The 23,466-nt window shown below is 50.0% G+C and overlaps 1 protein-coding gene across 1 annotated transcript in view; it reads right to left on the bottom strand.

Moving 5' to 3' along the window:
* The window catches only part of PIK3R6 (phosphoinositide-3-kinase regulatory subunit 6), a 54,458-nt gene extending 30,992 nt beyond the window's left edge, over positions 1 to 23,466 (bottom strand). Inside the window, exons 1-2 of the mRNA XM_049636949.1 lie at positions 23,296 to 23,466; positions 7,568 to 7,675 (exon numbers count right to left, since the gene is read on the bottom strand). Coding sequence (XP_049492906.1) covers positions 7,568 to 7,580 — 13 coding nt within the window. The 5' untranslated portion in view covers positions 7,581 to 7,675; positions 23,296 to 23,466. The remainder of the gene's footprint in view (positions 1 to 7,567; positions 7,676 to 23,295) is intronic.

The raw sequence follows: 23,466 nt of genomic DNA, 5'->3' as shown, positions 1-23,466 counted from the left end.
GTGCCTGACTTCCACGCAGGGGTCCCCCAGCCGCCCAGCTGAGCCCTTCTCTTTCTCCTTCCCTCGGAGCCAGATGTCGGTCCGCACCCTCTCCCTTTCCTGCCCCCGAGGTGTGCCCCCCACCTCGGTCCCCGCGTGGCCACCCTGCTTCTCGAAGGCTCCGGGCTAACACAGGAAGCCCGAGAGACGCTCTCCACACCACAGATCCCTCTTTACCACCAGCTCCCGACAAGAGATCGAATTTACAGGCAAGCGTGTGCGTTCTTGGGTTCTCGGACGCTGCAAACCACACGCGTGTCTGGGGTTCCTCTTTTGCTTGCTTGTCAGGAAACTTACAGTCAGACTGGGGCCCAGCGTCACAAATCAGCTCATCTCAGGGGTCAGGGACCTCTCCTCCCTCATCCTCTTCCTGATCTTGGTTTACCTCCTACTTAACATAGATCTTAATTGCCTCGAGCGCCTTGGGAAGCAAGCAGGATCGAGATCACAATTTTCAGAAACCAGCGGGTTGCAGTTCAGGAGTTAGAATGGGGTTAGCCGAGGACCCGGGGTGAGCCGCGGCTTGGGGACCGGCCCCTCCAAGGCTCTGGCGTGAGCTCTGTTAAGTCGGCCACCTGGCTTCTCCAAAACCCTCACCTTCTACCTGCCTCTCCCCTGTCGCCCTGGGGCACATTGAGGCCCGTTCTGGAGCCTTCCCCGAGGCTGAGAACGGGCACTGGCTGTTACATCCTACATCTGGCCACCCAGCCACCCTGCTGGGCACTGAAGCATCCCCCCACACTGGCCAGGATCACGAAGCCTGGCACAAGGGCTGGCCGCAAGCTGTCTTCCCATCTACCTGTCTCCACCTTGCATGAAGATTTAAGGAGTCAGTGCAGGCTGAGTTATGAAAACATTATGTTATGTCTACTTTCTTCTTTCCTCCTTCCTTCCTCCTCCTTCTCCACCCGCCTCACCAAGGACCACACAGGCTGGGAACCGTGAACGCGGTGATCTCCCCCCTGCCCCCTCACTCAAAGGGCAGTCAAGCCTTTGTCTTCTGAGCCCTGGGTTCCTCCGCTTTGCAAAGGGAGTTCAGCTTTTATGTTTCAGAGAAAAAATAGAGAAGTTGCCAGTAGCCCCAGGAGACAACCCCAAATAAAGTGTGTTTTCGAAAGTCTGGGCAGCCAGAACAAACTCTCGGGCTTTGGTCCACATCTGGCTTGCAGACGTGTTTTGTTTGGGCTTGCAGAGTGTCTCGAAAGGAAAGAAGAAAAAGGAATCAGCTGCCAACATTGACAAATCAGGAGATTTTGCATAAAAGTTGGGTTTCTGGCATCTCTTGAAAGTCCGTTGACATCAGGCACGCATTCTCCTCACATGGGGGCAGTCGATGGGGCACAGCTCTTCTGGTTCCTCACAGTGCCTCCCCTCCTGGTTTCCCCCATCCACACCCTCTACCCGGCCCCTGAGTTTGAGACCCCTGTCAAGGGGACTGAGACGATGAGCTGGATTATCTCAGAGGGGTGGGGGTGAAGGCTGATGCTTTTAGTTCTAGAGGAGAGTGATAACCCAAAGGGAAGCAGAGAGGCTAGAGTCCCCTGGATTGGGAGAGCCCAGACCAGGGCCGGCTGGGACACAGCTCACCGGGGGTGGCAAAGATCTCGGCTCAAGGCAGGTGAGCACGAACCTCTGACCTTGAGGGCCACTGCTGTGGTCTCCTGGGTCACCTTTGCCAGCACTCAAGAATGTCCCCAAAGGAACCCCCTCTCTCCCTATGCACCATGCAAGCCTAGCCAACCTGTCCAGGGGGCTGCAGCTACAGAGGACTGAAGACCACGGACTTTTCCATCACGAAGACTTTGTAACCCCTGGGCTTACAAGATCACAGAGAGGGGGAACCACCCCCAAGTGAATGACATTGGAATTTGTACTGGCCGTGGCAAAGGAGAGCTTGAAGCTGGATTTGATTGCATGAAGCAAAAGAAAGAAATGGAGTATTTCTTGTGCCTCAAGCGTCTCAAGGTTGTTCATATACGACATGCACTTCTACCATCATTCTTGACTCAGAACGGCCAATAAATAAATAAACATTCCTAATTATTATCCTCCCCTCCATCCAGGAATGTGGGATATTGTCACGTTACTATTAATATCTGACATTTAAATAGCACTTGAAAGGAATACACACAGATAGTCGCACGCAGGCATGGCAAGACAATGTCATGTGTTCATCAAACCAATCTCACGTTTGTCGCGGGTAGACGGGAAGACTACATTTCCCAGACTCCCCTGCAGTCATGGGAGCCACGTGCTGAGTCCTGTCCAATGGAATACGGTAGACACAACATGTGACACATTCACGCCCGGTCCTAAAATCCTCTGCACTAGCCTCCACCTCTCTCTTCCCGTTCCGTGGCGACCTTGGAAGACATGTTCAAGATGGCGGCACCACAAGAAGGAGGGAGAACTCAGTCCCCGGAGGACTGGAGCCCACGCTGGATGGCGGTGTGCAAAATAAGCATTTGTTGTGCTAATCCACTGACATTGGGGTTATTTGTTACGGCGGCTAGCATTCTCTGACTGACCCGTGTACTTGCAGAGCATTTTCTGGCATATTACCTCATTGAATTCTCAGCAGAGCCCTGGGGATTTGCCCTACAAATACTCTTCCCTCTGTTTTTTAGATTCCAGGTCGAGAGCTCTTACCCTTGCCCCATATTGCCTCTCCAAGCACAGAGGTCAGGCCCAGAGGGATCGGAGAGGCTCTCATCCCATTTTACAGATGGGAAAATGAGGCTCTGAGGGGAGAGGTGATTTACATAAGGCCACAGAAATGCGGGAACAGAGCTTTCTCTTTGGCAAAACCTCTTCTTCTAAAGCTGCACTCTTACATGTGTCCATCCACCTGCTTACCCGGAAAAGGGAGAGGAGGAAATTCCCAGGTGAGATTATGAACATATGTCTTATCTATGAGTGTCTGGGCTTTGAGTGCTGAAAATCAATATGCTGGATAAAGTCGCCCGCACAAAGATTCCCAGCTCTCAGACCAGGGTAGGTGTTGTGAGCCAATAGGGAGGGATGGAGAAGTAGGGTTTCGGGGTCCTGACCACAGTAGGACCCCCTTAGCTCAAGGTCCACTCTTCAATTTCTGGCCATTCCAGCCTTCTGTGATCCCAGACAGAATCACATCTCTCCCAAACGCTTCATAGAATGTTTTCCTTTTCCCCCCTTCCTAATCTTGGCTTCACAGGAGAATCACTCAGAAAGCTTTAAAAAACACTAATGTACAGGGCGCCTGGGTGGCTCAGTGGGTTGAGCGTCTGACTCTTGATCTCATGTTTCATGAGATCAAGTCACACGTTGGGCTCTGTGCTGACTGTATGGAGACTGATTGGGATTCTCTCTCTTCCTCTCTCTCTCTCTGCTCCTCCCCTGCTCTCTCTTTCTCTCTCTCTACTCCTCCTCTGTGCGTGTGCTCTCTCTCTCTCAAAATAAAATAAAATAAACTTTAAAAAACCTCACTAATATACAGCTCACCCGAAACCAATTTAAATCAGATATTAGAGTATGAGAACTAATGTTTGTTTGTTTGTTTTCTAATAGCTCTCCGGGACAGTCTAATGTATCATCAGGATGTGAATTACTGTCTTAAGTGATAAGCTTAGAGTTCTGGGTAATTGACCTGTTAGTCAAGAAAGGAGTCAAGTGCAAAAATGCTCAGGCTTCCCAGAGGACAATCATCCCTGCATTAAGAACGAAGGTCACAGGGTCAGAATGGCTCCTTCCTGGCTGTCACGGTGGCAGAAGGAGGTGCAAAGGAAATAATTGGAGAAAGTTGAAAGTTGTCATTGTTTGTTAGCTTGTTTTGCAATAGGTGTGGTGTCTGTTCAGAAATGTAACTGTGGCGGGGCGGGGGGGCGCCTGGAAGGCTCAGTCTGTTAAGCGTCCGACTTCAGCTCAGGTCATGATCTCACGGTCCGTGAGTTCGAGTCCCGCGTCGGGCTCTGTGCTGACAGCTCAGAGCCTGGAGCCTGTTTCAGATTCTGTGTCTCCCTCTCTCTGACCCTCCCCTGTTCATGCTCTGTCTCTCTGTCTCTCTCTCAAAAATAAATAAACATTAAAAAAATAAAAAATAAAAAGGGAAGAAACGTAACCCTGGGAGCTGGGCAGTAGACATCAGTGCTCGAGGTCCAGCCATGACATGAAGAAAATCTTCCAAGATTTTTCCAAGCAGACCAGTCTTTGTCTTCTGCAAGTTACCCCACACCTACTTGTCATGGTTAATTTTATGTGTCAACTTGACTAGGGCCACAAGGGGCCCAGATATCTGGTCAAACATTCTTCTGGGTGTCTCTACGAGGGTGTTTTTGGATGAGGCAAACATTTAAATCAGTAGACTGAGTCGGCAGGTGGCTCTCCCTAACGTGGGTGGGCCTCGTCCAATCAGTAGAAGGCCTGAATAGAACAAAAGCCTGACACCCTCCACCCGCCCCCAAACAACCTTCATGGTAACGTGAATAAATCTTTATAATAAATATAATAAATCTCCTTATAATAAATATATATCATAACTCTCATAATAAATATAATAAATCTTATAATAAATCTCATGCTAGAGGTGCCTGGGTGGCTCAGTGGGTTAAGCATCTGACTCTGGATTTCGGCTCAGGTCGTGATCTCATGGTTCGTGGGACTGAGCCCCGTGGCGGGTTCTGTACTGACAGCATGGAGCCTGCTTGGGACTCTCTCTCTCTCTCTCTCTCTCTCTCTCTGTCCTTCTCCCCTCTCTAAACAAATAAATAGATAGATAGATAGATAGATAGATAAATGTTAAAAAAATAAATCTCATCCCATATATGTGTGTATATCCTACAGGGGCTGTTTCTGTGGAGAAAACCTCGCTAACACAGCCACAGAGGACCACGGCATCCATCCGCATCAGGAGGAGTGGACATGTCCCTCCAGACGAAAGGGTGACAGGCAACCTCAGGTCAGTTGGGACACACAAAATTATCACCCAAGAGGTTGAATTTGCGACTCTCAAGGGGCATTTCCCTCCAACTAGGGCGATGGAAAGAATTGCCCTATTCTGCTTTCTGGGCATCAGCCACCAGAATCAGCACCCCCTCCCTGGACGGAGAGGGAGAACGCACCAACAGACTCTTTCTGGTCCCCTCTCTTTGAAAACTAACCCCAGGGCCCATTACTTCACGCCGGGTGAGCCATAAAACAGTCGAGGACAGCACAGGTCACCTGTGGCCCTGTTCAGACGGGGGACTCCTAAGGCAGGTTAGTTCTGTGCAGGGGAATGTCACTTAGCAGCTTGGTTTCCATTTCAGAGGGTGACTTTTCCCCCACCTTGAGCCCGGAGCTGGGGTCCGTTCTCCCAGATCCCACGAGTCCCCGCACGCTGACCACGTGGACCTCGCGGACCGGCCTCCCAACCGGGGACTCAGGACTCGCCTGAAAAGCCCCGGTGCTCCCACAGCTCCGTCTCGACATCTCAGCTTACTGAAATCTGCCCTCAGCACCCAGACGCACCATTGGCTGGAGTCATGTGGCTCCCGCTTCTCTTTTATGCCCATGCCCGGGGCCCCCTGACCCCCACGTGGAACGAGGGCTCAGGTCGTTCAAAAATGGTTTGCATCCTTGTCCCTGTTTGCAGGGATGGCCAAATGACAGTAACTCGGGCACCTTGGAGCGTTGCCTTTTGCATGCCTCTAAAGAAATACCTTCCTTTTCAGGGGCCCCTCTTCTGAACGCTAGGATGAGAGAACCCCTTAGGGCTACAGGAAGGTGGGGCAAGTTCTAGGCATCTGTAATTTGGGAAGACAGCCGGGACAACTTCAGTTCTGATCGTGATGGCGAGACGCCCCTGGGGAGCTCCCGGGGCCAGCATCCTAGTTGGGGGATGTTTTCTTTCCCCCATTTGATTCGGGGGCGGCCATCGGTCACATCTTCGGTGGAGGCTGCCGGGGGTCTCGCCCGCCCGGCAGCCCTCTCTGCTCATTGTAGTCCAGGCGCCTTGCTTTGCCTTGGCCTGGAGCAGACACAAAACCAAGCTGGCCAGTGGACTCTCTCCCTCTGGGTGAGCCCCGCGCAGGTGATGGCCAGCAGGCAGGAACGCGTGAAGGGCACTCTTTGTGTTTGGGAAAACATGCGTTTCTACTGCTTGTATGCAAAGGAACTTCCCTGGCACACCTCTCTTCCTAACACGCAGCATGGCGTGCATCTAATGTTCTACGTAAAGCCAGCGCAAAGTAAGTTGGTTTTGAAATGTTGAGATTTTTCGGGGCGCCTGGGTGGCTCAGTCGTTTGAGCGTCCGACCTCGGCTCAGGTCATGATCTCACAGCTCGGGAGTTCGAGCCCCGCGTCGGGCTCCGGGCTGACAGCTCGGAGCCTGGAGCCTGCTTCTGCTTCTGTGTCTCCTTCTCTCTCTGCCCCTGACCCACTCGCATTCTGTCTCTGTCTCTCTCAAAAATAGGTGAACATTTAAAAAATTTTTTTTAAAAAGTAATATTGAGATTTTCACACTGCTGGCCCCCACTCTGCCATCCTCTGGACCGGGCAAACCCCAGCTGGTGAAAGATAACCCAGAATATTGCAACACAGGGATTTGCGGGCTTGCTTGATTCAGCCCGAGCCTCTTCCAGCTGTGGGAGGCTCTGACGGTGACGGGGTGTGGAAAGGATGCGTGTCTTAGGGATAATAACGACCCGTGGAGCTTCACTTGCCTTGGCTGTGCCTTCCCCTTCCCTGGGATAGGGGTCTTCCGGGGCATTAGCGTCTAAGCCTCGTGAGAAGTGCTCTGTGACTTCCTGGGTGACCATTAGGGGATCCGCATCTTGAGGGAAAGGTCATCCCTCGTCCCAGGTTGACAAAGTGTGAAGAGCGTGGGCTTTGCCATGAGCTAGACCTTGGTTCCGATATTAGCTGTGCAGCTTTGAGTAAATGACCTAACCTCTCTGAGCCTCTGTTCCCCTTTTCCATAAAACAGGGACAAGGGCATTGATATTGTCCCACACAGAACCCTTCTGACGACTGCCCCGGGGAAATCCACAGCGAAATCGTTAAGGGCACGGCGCTGGAGCTCGTCTGCTGGGGTCAAGTCCTGGTTTGACTGTACAAAGCTACGTGGCCTTGGGAGCAATACCTGTCCCCGCCGGGCCTCACTTTCTCTTTCTGTAAAATGGGGGCAGCGATAACATCTATCTCAGGGGGCCTTTATGAGGACTCCGTGAGTTGATACTTGTCAAGGGCTTTTATCACGACTTGATAGATTGTAACCGCTACCGAGGCGTTTGGTAAATGAACCCAAGCGTCTGGCGATAGATCTTGGCTATTGTCATTCTCCTCCTCAGGGTCCAGCTCAGTGACCTGCAAGGAGCCGGGGCTCGTACAAGGGCGTGGAGGTCCGCTTCTCAAGATCTTCTCGCACTGGGGCGGCTGACATGGGGGTCTGAGATGACAGCCCCAGGGGGGCACTGTCACCTGCCAGGGAGGCCTTCCCCTGCGAGGCAGCCGGACGCACTCGACCCCTCTCTCCCCTCCCCCCCCCCCCCCCCCCAACCCGGCCATACTGACCTGAGCTCTCCATGGGAGCCCGGGGTACGTGTGAAGAGGATGTGGTCGTCTCAGCAGCAGAGTGGAAAGTGAGGTGGTTGTTTTTCCGCACAGACGTGGTTCTGCAAACTAAGAGGCAGTTAGCGTAAGTGGTTGAAAGGTTACAGAAAGTGCGTCTGGGGGAATGGAGGGGCTCCTGGGGGACCCAGGCTCCCAGCACGTCGGAGGAAAGGCTACATTTATTTCAGAAATTCCTCTGCGGTGCTGGCTCTGAGCCTGGCACTCTTCTAAACACTGAAAAATGACCAACGTTTAAATATTTGCATTGACCTTAGGAGGTGGGTACTATTTTCTCTCCCTTCTACAGGCAGGGACGTTGAAGCACAGTGAGGTTAAGTAACTATGGAAGGTTTGGGCGCCTGGGTGGCTCAGTTGGTTAATTATCCGACTTCTGCTCAGGTCGCGATCTCACGGTTCATGAGTTTGAGCCCCACATCGGGCCCTCTGCTGTCAGCACAGAGCCCGCTTTGGGTCCTCTGTCTCCCTCTCTCTCTGCCCCTCCCCAGCTAGCACTCTCTTTCTCTCTCTCTCTAAAAAAAAAAAAAGACTATAGAAGGTCAAATAGCTTTACCAGCTCAGTAAAGGACTGAGCACTGGACTCAGACTATCTGGTTCGAGCCTGTGCCCTCAGTCACGGCCCCCGCCCGCCCCACCGTGACCGCAGTGGGAGACCCCCCCCCAAACCCTGCTTCCCAGAGCAACAAACTCCACAACTAAGTGAACTCCACAATAAATGAATGAAAACATACCTGGGAAAGCTAATTTGGAGACACAGAACAATAAGTAAATATTAGGAATGGTAAAGGCCATATATATACAATGAAATAAAATTATAATGCACTCTGAATAATTTTAGCCTACTGATAATCACAGAATGAGCATTAAAATGTGTTATACCATTGGCAATGTTTAGAAAGAAAACACACATATCATATATCATGATGTATATCATATACATATATCATACATGTATATGGTGTATACATATATCATATATATATATATATATATATATATGTAGCAAAACAAAATTCTGAACCCTATATATCACACCTGGTTTTCTAGGAAAATAAAAATGACACAAAAGACTCCAGAAGAATTAGGAAAACTACTTATGTTAGTGATCAGTGAGAAAATAAAGAAAGTTGTCAAAGAACCAGTTCTTAAAAAGTGCTATATGTCTCAGATGGTTCCTCTGATAAGTTCTCTCAAACCAGCAAAGAAAAATGTTATGCTATTACAACTGTTTGAAAGCATAGAGAAAGAAGGAAAGAGTCTCTGAAAAAGCCAAGTTATCCCTGATAACAAAATCTAATAAAGATAGTTTAAAAAGTAGACGAAGCACTCCACACCCACTGGGATAGGTGTTTAGGGGTGCCTGGATGTGGGTGGCTCAGTCGGTTAAGCGTCAGACTTCGGCTCAGGTCATGATCTCGCAGTCCGTGAGTTCGAGCCCCGCGTCAGGCTCTGTGCTGACAGCTCAGAGCCTGGAGCCTGCTTGGGATCCTGTGTCTCCCTCTCTCTCTGCCCTTCCTCCACTCACGCTGTCTCTCAAAAATAAACATTATAAAAAAAGAAAATAACTGATACTATCAAGTGTCAGTAAGGACGTGAAGAAATTAGAGCCCTGATGCACTGCAGGTTGGAATTCAAAATAGTACAGCTGTGGTAGAAAACAGTACAGCGATTCCTCAAAAAGTTAAACACAGATTTACCATACGCCCCACAAATTCCACTTCTAGGTAAATACCCAAAAGAATTGAAAATAGGGATTGTAACAGATACTTGCACACCAATGTTCATAGCAGCATCATTCAAAATAGCCAAAAATTGGATACACTTCAAATGTCCATCAACAGGTGACCGGGTAAACAAAATGTAGTCTATCCATACAATGGAAAATTATTCAACCTTAAAATATCATCCTTGAAATATCATCCTAGGCGCAATAAGTCAGGCCAAAAGGACAAATATTATATGATTCTGTTTACATGAGGCACCCACAATAGGGAAATCTAGAGAGACAGAAAGTGTAACGGAGGTTATCAGGAGCTATGGGGAAGGAGGAACAGGGAATTATTATTCAATGGGTACAGAGTATCTGTTTGGGATGTTGAAAAAGTTCTGGAAATGGACAGTGGTCATTGTACAACATTGTGAATGTACTTAATGACACTGAGTTGTACACTTTAAAAAGGTTAAAATGGAAAATTTTACGGTATGTATATTTTACTACAATAAACAGATATCAAAAATATAAAATAAATATTGCTAATGAATTCAATGAATTCAAATTATAATGTATTCTGAATAATTCTAGCCTAGAAAGGAATATTAAAATGTGATTACATGTCGGCAACAATTAGAAAAGATTAAACCTTGGCAATGATTGGAAAAGATAAAAATATCAACTCTTGATGAGGATGTGGAAAAATTTTGCTCTGCCGTAGGGAGTTGGTGAGAATGGAAATTGGTATAGCTTCTCTGGAGGGTAGCTGGCCAATAAGTGTCAAAATTCAAAATGTGCACACTCTTTGCCTAAGCCACTCCACCACTAGGCATTTATCCTAAGGAAATAACTGGGTGAGTGAATAAGGATTATGTACAACAATGGTCATTGAAACATTGTTTATAAGGGAGAAAAAGAGAAGAAACTTAGAGGCCCGACTACAGAGTATCAATTAAGCAAATTAAAGTAATGTGGGCAATGGAATACAGAGCAGACATAAAAATGATGATGTATGTCTACATTTACTTACTTGAAAAGATTCTCAGAAGTATCCATTTAATTTTTTTTCATGTTTATTTATTTATTTTTGAGAGAATCCCAAGCAGGCTCCGAGCCGTCAGCACAGAGCCCGACGCAGGGGCTCAATCTTACAAACCATGAGATCATGACCTGAGTCAAAATCAAGAGTCAGATGCTCCACTGACTGAGCCACCCAGGGGCCCCTGGAAGTATTTGTTTTAAACACCAGGTAACAAAACAGTTAACACATTCCTAACACATTAATTTTAAAAAGAAGACTTCTAAATTTGCTCAGATGTATGGTAAAAAGTCAAGAAAAAGTAAACGTCAAAATGTGACATTGGAGGTCCTCGTTCTGGTTAAACACGGAGTAAGTACACTCCACTGTAACTCTCCAACTCAATACAACTAAAAACTCTGAATAGTATGCGTGCGATCGCTATCTGAGGATTCTGAAAGGTAAACGGTGGCAGGCAGAATGGGGAAGAAAACCAGCACTCGAAGCAAGAATGATCTGGCAATGAGTTTCCTGCACTCCCCCCACCCTCCCCATTATACACTGGCCTAGACACAAAGGCATCCTAAAACTCACAAGTGCACACTTAGGGCAGACAGAAAGAGCTGGAAGGAAGCCTCCCTTCCTGCTGTGAGGAGCAAAGAAAGGGTCCCCAAAGGATTGGAGAGATGGGGGAATTTACTTTTTCTTTTGCATTTTGTTCTAGCCCCCAGGAAATCTTGAAATAGCAGTAGCAGCAGCAGTGAGGGGCATGCAGATACCTAAAATTCTGAAAAAGGGAAATTATTCCCTCTTACTAGAGGAACTATAGTTCCAAGGGCATGGGAAGAATCCTTAATACTTTTATTCCCCCCTCTATCACAGGAACAAAACCCAGAAATAACAAATAGAAGATAAATAATAAAATGGTAGACATGAATAAAAATATATCAATAGTTATATTAGATGTAAATGGTCTAAACACACCAATTAAAAGACAGAGATTATCTGGGGGCGCCTTGGTGGCTCAGTTGGTTAAGCGTCCGACTTCGGCTCAGGTCATGATCTCACGGTCTGTGGGTTCGAGCCCCGCGTCGGGCTCTGTGCTGACAGCTCAGAGCCTGGAGCCTGCTTCGGATTCTGTGTCTCCCTCTCTCTCTGCCCCTCTCCTGTTCACTCTCTGTCTCTCTCTCAAAAAATAAACATTAAAAATTTTTTAAAAATTAAAAAATAAAAGACAGAGATTGCCAGCATTTAAAAAGAAACAGAAAACAGGGGCTCCTGGGTGGCTTAGTCAGTTAAGCCTCCAACTTCAGCTCAGGTCATGATCTCATGGTTCGTGGGTTCGAGCTCCACATCAGGCTCTGTGCCGACAGCTCAGAGACTGGAGTCTACTTTGGATTCTGTGTCTCCCTCTCTTCTCTCTCTGTCTCTCCCTTGCTATCTCTGTCTCAAAAATAAATAAAATAAAGTAAATAATAATAAATAATAAATAAATAAAAATAAAATTAAAAAAAGGAAACAACTCTATGCTGTTTGCAAAGTTCACTTCAAATATAATGTCATAGGTAAGTTAAAAGCAAAAGAATACAAAAAATACTACCTGACTATTAATGAAAAGAACACTGAAGTAGCTGAATTAATATGAGACAAAGTCGATTTCAGAGCATGGAAAATCATAATGATAAAAACATAATGATAAAAGAAACATAATGATAACAGTTCATGAAGAAGATATAACAGTGCTAAATATGTTTGCACCTAAAAACAGGGCTTCAAAATACATAAAGGAAAAACTAATAAAACTAAAGGATAAGTAGGCAAATCCACAATTAGTGGGAGATGTTAACAATCCTTTCTCAGTAATTGATAGCACGAGCACGTGGAAAATCAGGAAGGACACAGAATGAGCAAATAATACTATCAACCAACTGAATATAACCAGCATTTATAGAACAGTATACACAACAATAGCAGAATATGAATTCCTTTCAAGTGCATGTGAAATATTCACCCAGATAGACAATACCCTTGGTCATTAAACAAACCTTAACAACTTGAAAATAATTGAACTATATAAAGTAAGTTTGCTGATCATAATGAAATTAAACTTGAAATCACTAACATGAAGATAACTAGAAAATATCTAAATATTGAGATATTAAACAACACATTTCTAAATAACCCATATCCCCCCCCCCAAATATGAGGGACTACTATGCAACTCATTTTAGGAGTCTAGTGCTCTCCTGATATCAGAACCAGACAAAGATAGCACAAGAAATGGAAACAGACCGCTATCCTTATAAACATATATGAAGAAAATTCTCAACAAAATATTAGTACACCGAGACTAGCAATATATAAAAAGAATAATGCATAACAACCTGATGGGGTTTGTCCCAGGAAGGCAAGACTGATTCAATATTTGAAAATCAATCAGTGTAATATACTATATTAAAGGTTTAAAAAGAATAACATATGCTTCTGTTAACTGATGCACTAAAAACATTTGACAAATGTTAACATTTATGATTAAAACTTAAGAGTAAATCAGGAATTTAAGGGAACTTCCTTAATCTGACAAAGAGCCTTTAACCAAAAAACCCCACAGCAAACATACGTAATAGTAAAAAAAAAGTGAATGTTTTCCGTGAAAGGTTAGGAAAAGGCAAGGACACTCTCACCACCTCTATTCGACAAATCAACACAATACTGGAAGTCAGTGTAATAAGACAAAGGAAAAAGAAAAGGAAGTAGAAGAAGGTAGGAAAAGAGGTATACAGATTGGAAAGGAAGAGATAAAACTATTTGCAAACAATACGGCCCTACTCACAGGTAACAGGTGTACAAAGAACACCCCTAAGAATCTACACAGAAATCTCCTAGAACTAATAAGTGAGTTTGCCAGGATCACAGGATATAATGTCAGCATACAACCTCAGGCAATGTATGTATACTAAAAACAACTAGAAACCAAAATTTGAACCACAATGCCATTTAAAATAGCTCCCAAAGGGGCGCCTGGGTGGCTCAGTCGGTTAAGCGTCCGACTTCAGCTCAGGTCACGATCTCGCGGTCCGTGAGTTCGAGCCCCGTGTCGGGCTCTGGGCTGATGGCTCGGAGCCTGGAGCCTGCTTCCGATTCTGTGTCTCCCTCTCTCTCTGCCCCTCCCCCGTTCATGCTCTGTCTCTCTCTGTCTCAAAAATAAATAAACGTTAAAAAAAAAATTAAAAAAAAAAATAAAATAGCTCCCAAAGGAAAAAAAAAAAAAGAGAGAGAGAAATACTTAGGTATAAAGCTAACAAAACACAAATAGGATCTGTATGGTGAAAATCACAAAATGCTGAAGAAAGAAATCGAAGAACACTGAAAATAAATACAGACACACACAGTTTATGATGTGGAACATCCAGTAGAGTTGAGACGTCCATTCTCCCCAACTGATTTTTAGATTTAATGTAATTCCAATAAAAAAACCATATTTCTTAAAAACAAAATTTTTAATGTTTATTTATTTTTGAAAGAAACAGAGTGCAAGTGGGGGAGGGGCAGAGAGAGAGGGAGACACAGAATCCAAAGCAGACTCCAGGCTCTGAGCTGTCAGCAGAGAGCCCGACACGGGGCTCGAACCCATGAACCATGAGATCATGACCTGAAATCAGTTGTTTAACCGACTGCGCCACCCAGGCGCCCCAAGCTAAGTCTTTTCAACAAATGATCTGGAACAATTGATCATCAATAGGCAAAAAAAAAAAAAAAAAAGGGTATCTCAACTTAAATCTCACAACTCAAACCAAGGTAAACTCAAAATGTTTCACAGATCTGAATGTAAAAGGCAAAACTATAAAGGTTCAGAAGAAAACATAGGGAGAAGTCTTTGTGCCCTTGGGTTAGAGAGAATTCTGAGATATGATACCAAAAGTATGATCCATAAAGGAAAAAACTGATAAACTGGACTTGGGCAAAATTAAAAACGTTGGCTTTGCGAAAAGGGCCTTTAAGAAAATGAGAAGACAAAGTATACAGTTGGAGAAGATGTTTTCAGATCGCATATCTGACAAAGAATTTGTATCCAGGATGTATAAAGAACTCTCAAACCTCGACAGTAGGAAAACAAATGATACCCCCGAAAGGGAAAAATATTTAAACAGACAGTTCATCCAAAAAGTTATGGGGATGGCAAGAAAACACAACAAAACAACACAAAAATCATGTTACTAGTCATCAGGGAACGCAGATTAAAACTGGGAGACACGAACATACACCATTGGAAGGGCTACACTTTAGTCACAGGCAATATAAAGCACTGGAGAATAGGGGCGCCCCCCCGGGGGGGGGGCTCAGTCGGTTGAGTGTCCAACTTCAGCTCAGGTCATGCTCTCCCGGTCCGTGAGTTCGAGCCCCCCGTCGGGCTCTGTGCTGACAGCTCGGAGCCTGGAGCTGCTTCCGATTCTGTGTCTCCCTCTCTCTCTCTGTCCCTCCCCTGCTCGTGCTCTTTCTCTCTTTCTCAAAGGTCAATAAACATTAAATTTTTTTTTAATTAAAAAAAGACATTCATGGGGCGCCTGGGTGGCGCAGTCAGTTAAGCGTCCGACTTCAGCTCAGGTCACGATCTCGCGGTCCGTGAGTTTGAGCCCCACGTTGGGCTCTGGGCTGATGGCTTGGAGCCTGGAGCCTGTTTCCGATTCTGTGTCTCCCTCTCTCTCTCCCCCTCCCCAGTTCATGCTCTGTCTCTCTCTGTCCCAAAAATAAATAAAAAACGTTGAAAAAAAAATTAAAAAAAAAAAAAAAGACATTCGTTTTGATATACAAGTGCTTTGGATTACAAGCGTGTTTCCAGAACGAGCTATGCTCGCAAACCAAGGTTTTACAGTACTATCTTTGACTTTATTGGTATTACGTAACAGCTGGTGCACAGGAGCGAGCTAACGTACACACACGTTGTGATCCCTAACGAGACAAACGGTCCCCCGTGAGCCCGCCACCCAACTCGGGAAGACCTGCTATCACATTGCCCTGCGCGTAACGCAAAAGCAGGGTAACGACAAAATGGTAAGACTCCTAAAATAATTGCTCCTCTGGCCTGTCCCTTCCTGGGTGCCCGTGTGACCCATCCCTGACTGCTCTGACTTCAGCCTCCTTTGTGGGATAGGTGCCCAAAAGTGCCAAAAACGTCCAGCTCTTTCGTGCCAACATTTTGATAAAGGCTGGATGTGTCGACCAGTCATGTCGTTCGTTCTTTCTGAAGATGGTCTGTGGCATGTTTTTGTGGGCGACAGGAGACGTCACAGTCTGAAGGGAATGTGAAATATCAGACCTGAAGATCCAGTCGTGAATCTAAGCGTGTGGCTGATCCCGGGGTGCCTGCAGTCTGGGGAGGGGGTGGCGGAGCTGGGGTGGCCTGAGGCGCTGCCCGGTGGGGGACGGGGCGGACCCTGCCCCCAAAGCCACTGATGCAGGGAAGCCGAGGGAGGCTTCCCAAGTGGGACCCGGGGAGCTGGATTCCCAGGTCGCCCTCTGGTAGTGGTGAAAACTGACCATGATGACCTCTGCCCCAACCCACCGGGTCCAAGCTACCATCACCGCTTGCTGAGATTGTGGCCATGCCCCCCAAAAGTCCCCGTGCTTCCCCGCTGTCCCCTACAACCCAGTCCTTGACTGAAGCCCTCCAGTGGCATCTCTTAGATCTTAGAACACCCCACACTCCTCGCCCTGCCTAAATCTGGCCTCGTCTGGCCCCCGTGCACCTCTCCACCTTTATCTCTCCCCCCTCTCCCTCTGGCTTACCCGGCTCTCACTTCGTGGCTCATTAGGTTCCTCGCACCTGCCAGACCCAGGCCTACCTCAGGGCCTTTGCACACCTCTGCCTAGAACGCCTTTCCCCACAGCTAGGTACTTCTCAATATTCAGGTCTCCCTAAAAAAAATTTTTTTTTAACATTTATTCACTTTTGAGAGACAGAGCGTGAGCGGGGGAGGGCAGAGAGAGAGGGAGACACAGAATCCGAAGCAAGGCTCCAGGCTCCGAGCCGTCAGCACGGAGCCCGACGCGGGGCTCGACCCCACGAACCGTGAGATCGTGACCTGAGCTGAAATCAGACGCTCAACCGACGGAGCCCCCCAGGCGCCCCTAGATCTCATTTTAAATGTCCCCTCCTTAGAGAGGGAGGTCGCTCTATCTAAACTAAACTCCTCTCCCCACCCCAGGCAATACTCCAGCACACTCTCATTTCATTCACAGCATTTATCGGTATCAGGCGTCTTCCCATGTAATGATTAATTTTCTCGGCTACTCGTTGGAATGTGCCGCCGTATCTATCCCCTGCCGCAGGCCCAGCACCTCCGGGCCATGCTGGCACCCGGGAGACAAGGCATAAATATTTTGGAGAGCAAAGGTGAGGTATCGTGCCAAAAGTCACATGGCTAATGAATGATGAAACCAGGACTAGAGCCGAGATCTCAGCTGGGGGTGTGAGGTCACGGGCCACCCCCCCCCCCTTACACTCTCCACCCCTTCCTCCCCACCCCCACCCCTCGCAGGACACCTGCTGCCCCAGGGAAGATAGAATGAACACACAGACAAGCTTCTGTCCGGGTGGCGTCAGTGGGGAAGGAATACTGGGCAGCCTGGAAGGAAAAGACATCCCAGAGATAGAGACGAAAAGGGGGTATGTGTGTCTCAGGACTCACGGTGCGAAGCCGGGACTATTCTGGGCTGACTTTTAATGGAAAATGAACTTGGAAGAAGCGTGACCAATGGGTGCCAGAAAACCGCCTTATCCATTTTCCTATTCGCTCATTTGCTGACTCATTCACCACACATTTATTTGGGACTTATATGTCCTCCTGCAGGCGCTGGAGAGGCTTTGTGCCTCTGTAATGGATTTCCTGTCCTTTGGGGGCTGTTGACCATAGTGGGGGGGGGGGAGCCCTCAGGGGACAGGCAACCAGACAGGAAATGGAAATATGCAGAACCCGGGTCATTCTCAAAATGCATCAACATCGCCTTTGTCTCCACTTGGGCCGACATGCATTTCTTAGGGAATGAGGCTTGCACCTTTTAGCCCCCAAACATGCCTCTGAAGGTTTTCTAGATGCATCTCACGGGAGCTCATTGTATATGGTCACACGGTGGAGATTTCGGGAGCTATCGGCGGACGACAGAAGCCTCCACCCCGTCCTGAATGGCTCATACTTTCTGACTCCTCAGATATGATTCTGTCTCAGCACTGGGGGCTGTTCTTTGCTCCTAGTGGGTGAGTGGGGGGTGTTATCTGGTCCACCGGCCCACTGGGCTTTGGGTAATTTACCCCACCAGGGAGGGCGAGGGTTTGCCATTCATTTTTAATTTTTTTAGTGTTTATTTATTTTTGAGAGAGAGACAGACAGCGTGCTAAGGGGTGTGTGGGGGGCACAGAGAGAGTGGGAGACACAGAATCCGAAGCAGGCTCCAGGCTCTGAGCTGTCAGCACAGAGCCCGACGCGGGGCTTGAACCCACCAACTGTGAGATCATGCCCTGAGCCAAAGTCGGACGCTTAACCGACAGAGCCACCCAGGCGCCCCAATGATGTTTCTTTCGAATTCCCAGCAAAGGGTCCCCTGTGTTGGCAGCAACCTGTCCCAGCCCTCTGTACCCTTCCAGAAGGCTGGGACACCACACATAAGCACAGGCGATGGTTTTGGAGGTAAAACACAAAAACAAAGCCTGAGAAACAGATCTAGGAACAGAGAGTGAAGCTTCCAACCACAGACATGGAACCTCCATTTGGGCTGCTCAGAGGCCCTCTTGGCTGTCTTCCTAGTTCCTGGCAGGGTCTGGAGTGATGGCATTGCTGAGCAAATCAAGGAGCATCTATGGAACACCCACGTGTCCTGCCCAGGCAACAGCAATTGGACAAGGGCCGGGGAGTTCAGAGATGAAGGAAGGAGACAAGGTCCTTGCCCGTCAGACTGTGGGGCCCCGCCGCTCCGTGACTTCTTAAGGACAGCAGTGTGGCCCTGGCCACCACACTCCTGGCCCACCACCAGCACACTGACGCCCTCACGGACCCGTATTCACAACACGCCTGACAACGAACCCATTTCACAGATTCTCACTGGGGCCCTGGAGGCATGTCCTGCCTACTATATCAATACAATTCACCTTTCAATTAAAAACCACGCCGATGGTAAATCCAAAATGTACAAACCGCTCTCCAGTGAAAAGCAAACATCCTCACTCCTCCTCTGGGCCACCGGCTCCTCTCACCCGCTCCCCAGAAGAAACCATAGCTCTAGAAAATTTGCATCTGTGGCCAACTTTTTCAAAAAAAGGCCGTATTTCACATAAAAATCGAGATTCTCAGCTTTACATAGAGGCAGAGCCCAAGCGGGAGAGGGGCAGAGAGAGGGAGACTCAGAATCCGAAGCAGGCTCCAGGACCTGAGGCGTCAGCACAGAGCCCGACGCGGGGCTCGAGCCCACGAACCGTGCGATCGTGACCTGAGCCAAGGTCGGATGCTTAACCGACGGAGCCACCCAGGCGCCCCTTGAGATGCCCAGCTTTTATGTAAAAGGAATAACTTGGAGATCTGGCCACAGCCAGCCCACAGTTCTTCAGGGCAGCTACTCACGGGTGTCTAATGGCTGCTGTCTCCGTGCAGAGGGCCAGGGCCCTCCCCCCACCCCCTCCGCTGTGCCCGTGAGCTTGTCTGGGGCATCATTCGTGCCCCTGCCTGGCCCCTGGAGGTGGGCAGTGAGCAATCCCCCAGCTTTGCTGTGGCTCCAGTCCTAACGCTCCAAGAGGAGTTATTATGTGAGCTGGGCACCGGGGTTGCCCACGGTGCCCCTGTGAGTCAGTCAACAAACATCCACGGTGCCAAGCACCATACATTACATCCTGTTTCCTTTAGTGCTGGGTCCCCTTTACCTGACGCTGCTTCTACCAATAGGAAGCCCTTGCTAAATATCCTTGAATGACAGACCATCAAGGCACTCGTAGGACAGGGTCACCGTCCCCAACCTCTCTCAGGCTAGGGAGCAGAGACTAGTCTGTGGGGACCGGCTGGTTGGACAAAGGGTACAGGAAATGAAGATGATGCTTAGGATGCTGGCCAAAGAGACCCAGGCTCAGCGCCCTGAAACCAGTGGGAAGGGGGACCCAGGCTCAGCGCCCTGAAACCAGCGGGAGGGGGGACCCAGGCTCAGCGCCCTGAAACCAGTGGGAGGGGGGACCCAGGCTCAGCGCCCTGAAACCAGTGGGAGGGGGACCCAGGCTCAGCGCCCTGAAACCAGTGGGAAGGGGGACCCAGGCTCAGCGCCCTGAAACCAGTCAGGAAGATTCCCAGCAGCTGGCGTGGGCAGCATGGAAAGCGGCCGAGGGGTGGATCCCAACCACCTGGGAGGAGCCTCCCCACCCCATCCCTGCAGGCCCTCTCACCCTGCCCTGCACACGGCGTTCATTCATTTCATTCATTATTTCTTTTGCTCCGTCGTTATGGAGACCAGCAGCGTGCCAGATACCGTCCTACAGACACAAGGTAAGAAAGCCAGGCCTTCAACGGGAGACCCAATAAACGGGTGCATTCATTCGCTCACTCATTCATTCGTTCAGCCCCTTCTGTATGTTAGACCCGGTTCCAGGTCCTGGGGATTTGGCAATAATTTAAGATAGACAAAAACACCTGCTGTCATAAAGGCTACAATCTAACGGGCGTGTAGGGAGTGTGCAGGGGGACACCCAGGAAACTCGAAAACTAAGCTGTATATTAGCTGATGGCCACTGCTGTGAGGATAAGGCCGGGAAGAGGGGGGGATGTGCGGTTCCAGAGCTGGGGGGGACTGGTTTCTACAAGGTTGACCGGAGAGGTCTCACTGAGGAGGTGACTTCTGGGTAGAAGAAACCTGGGTGCGGGGAGGGGGGAGGATGGATGGGAGCGAGTGGGGCCATATCTGCCCAAGACAGGGTCCAGGTGAAGGGATAAGCCAGGCCAGGTGCCGAGGTGCGGGGACAGTGTGGCCACAGCGTGGCGGGAAGGGGACGGCGGGAAGGGGCTGGGAGGCAATCCTTCACGGGCGTGTTTTTGTGCACACGCCTTGTGAGCTCTTGTGCCGGGTCATCCGAGAAGGTATCTATCGTGCACAGCCTGGGAGGACCGTGGCAGTGTCTCCCTGCTGGGGACACGGGGCAGATTTCCTTGCCGTCCAGCACAGTAGCAGCAATGTCCCCTTCCGGGGAAGAACTGGCACTTTGCCTGCTGCCCGCTGTGAAAGCCGGGGTTCCCTAAGGTCAGGGCTCCTTGGCTGATGGTGCACAGCACCCCCTTCCATGCTGCCCCCCCCCGGGACTTGGGGGATGAGGGGGACCCATCAACCTGACGCTCATGTGCTTGTGGGGCCACAAGTAATCGAGGCCTTTGCCTCAGACCCCAGAGTCTCCCATTTCCTGCTGGTGACAGCACGACAGGCTGACTTAAACAGTTACGAGGAGGGTGAAATCTTGGACACTTCACAGGGCTCGGCGACGTAGGGACAAGATCAGAGGCAAAGAAGGAAAGAATGGGTGAATGGATGAATGGATGAATGAATGAATGAACGAATGGCGTGGGATTCAGAGCGTACTCGTCCTTAAACGTAGAACTTCAGCAATAAACCATCCCCAGGCCAGGTGCAGACACACAGCTGGTCACTACCATGGGGTAAAAACACGTCTGGGGACCAACCACAGAACCGCAGAGGTGGCCACAGGGATAAGTCAGCGGGACCCTGTTTCCTGCCGCTGTTACTGCTCGAGACTGGTGCCAGGCAAGCAGGGGGAGACTTCCAGGAACAGGCCCGGCTGGGGGGTCAGTGTTCCCAGCAGTGAAGATCCCGGCTGCTGACCTGCCCACCCCGGCGCCCCAACCCCACACTGAGGGCTCCTCGTCCAGACCGTTTGCACAGAACCCTCCATCCAGCCCTCCCTGCGGCCATCCCTTCGGGCTTAAAGGCCAAGAACAAAGACACAGAGTTTCCGAAGGTGGCAGCTCTGCCCCCCACCTGTCATCAGCCCCCCCCCCCCCCCCTCTGGCACAGGGACAAGGGACCCCCTCCCTCTGCCACTGACCCACTTCCCCCTCCTCCTGCCGGCGCTGACTCACAAACCCCTGAGTTTTGGGGGCAGATGCTATTTCCAGTGTTCTGACCTTTTCTATCCAAGGAGACAGTCACACTTGCCCGGCTCTTTGGTTTAGAGCATGTGATTCGTGGGCTCCCAGTAGGAATGCCGAGCTCTGAGGGGACCCCTCGACCCTCAACCCTCATCCTACGAGGCCCACTCGGGCTGTCCAGGTTCCCGAGGCGCCGGGGACGTGGGGGCCCTGCGCTCTGCTGTTCCCTGGGGATGGGGCAGGCCTGTTTCCCTTGCTGTGTCTGCCACCGGCCGGGGAGGAAACACCTGGATGTGAGAGAGACAGTCTGGAGGAGGCGGGGAGGAGAGCATTGTTCTGGGGGGGGGGGGGCAGGGAGCCCGGGAGGAGTCTGACGGGGCGTGGGTGTAGACCAGGAAACCCCTGGGGACCAGATTCACGCCCACCATGTCGGCCAAGAAGCAGGTCCTGGTGAGGGGCTATGTGGCAGTGTGGCCGGGCTGGTGGCACTTGGTGCCAGACTGCCTGGATCCCAGTCCTCTCTCTGGCTGTCACAACTTGGGCTGCCTGCTTAGAACCTTTGTGCCTCAGTTTCCCTGTCTTTAGAGGAGAGCTAGGCATAGCACCTGCCTCGTCGGATTACTGCAAGGACAAAATGAGATGATCCTCGGGGCGCCCGGGGGGCTCGGTCGGTGGAGCATCTGACTCTTGGTTTCGGCTCAGGTCACGATCTCGCGGTTCGTGAGTTCAAGCCCCGCGTCGGGCTCTGGGCTGACAGCTCAGAGCCTGGAGCCTGCTTCACATTCTGCGTCTCCCTCTCTCTCTCTGCCCCTTCCCTGCTCATGCTGTGTCTCTCTCTCTCTCAAAATAAATAAATAAACATTTAAAAACTGACCCTCTATGAACTCTTCTCTTCAGCAGCCAAATGGACTCACCAGCTGTGTTTCCCCGTAAAACCCCCTGCTTTGCACCTGCTCTCCTGCTATGGGTTTGCACACTTTGTTCTCAACCGGGATGCCTGCTGCCTCACCTCTGCACACAGACCCTCCCTGGCCCTCAAGGCTCGGGTGCGGCCTCCTGTAAAGCCCCCTGGAGCCCCTGCCCCGAGGTCACCTGCGAACGTGCCTCCATTTGCCTCGGGACCTTGCGCACTTTGCTTTCTGTTGGTCACTTACTTGTGCTGCGTCTTAAGGCCCCACCAGCTGGCCAACTTCTTGAGCACCGGGACCTGGCCTTGCTCGGCCTCTGGCCCCGACTGCACAGCTAGAAGGCGCTCGATCGTGCGTGTGGACAGAAGCAACCGGACCAGCATGATCGTCACCTGGCTCCCCAGGAGGGACAGACACATGATGTCCCAGAAGGGGTGTAGACGGGACCAGAAGGCCGACTCGGGGGCCAGTGCCTTGCTCACCTGCCCTGTTGTCTTTGGCAAGACGCCGCATCTCTCTGAGCTATAAAACGGGCATGAAAATACGTATCCGGCCCACCTCTGACGGCACATGAGAATCTGGTGGGACGATACGTGTGCTCTCCTGCCCCGGGCGTGTGTAACCAGTTATAATATTGATACTTACAGGATCCAGAGAAGAAAGGAGGGGTCCCCTTGCCGGGTCCTGGGTGAAAGGATCTTAACTTGGCAGAGTGATCCTGGGGGGCCACCGCCTCTGGTAACCCTTCTCAGCAAGGCTGGGCCTCACGTACAGAAGAGCCAGGGGCGTCTCGGCCCCTCCAGGGCTCCCTGCCTTCCTCCTCCTTCCTTCTGGCCCCTCCACCTGCTCTGCCCGGATCTGCCTCTCCCAGCTTCCTCCCTGGACACCTTACCCCAGCCAGCACCTACCTTAGCTCGGCTGGAGCTCGGTTCCCTAAGTCTTTCTGCCGACTGGCTCCCCCCCTGTCTGTGCAGGGAGGCTGCCGGCCCCAGAGAACCCGATGGCTCAGAGGGGCTCCAACGGGTGTCTCTGGTCCCCGCTGCAGCCTGCAGATCTGCAGAGAAAGGCCCAGTGTGGCA

Source organism: Panthera uncia, chromosome E1, assembly GCF_023721935.1.
Source record: "Panthera uncia isolate 11264 chromosome E1, Puncia_PCG_1.0, whole genome shotgun sequence".
Taxonomy (NCBI): domain Eukaryota; kingdom Metazoa; phylum Chordata; class Mammalia; order Carnivora; family Felidae; genus Panthera; species Panthera uncia.
The sequence above is the reverse complement of the archived record's forward strand: the minus strand, read 5'-3'. Positions and strand labels throughout refer to the sequence as shown.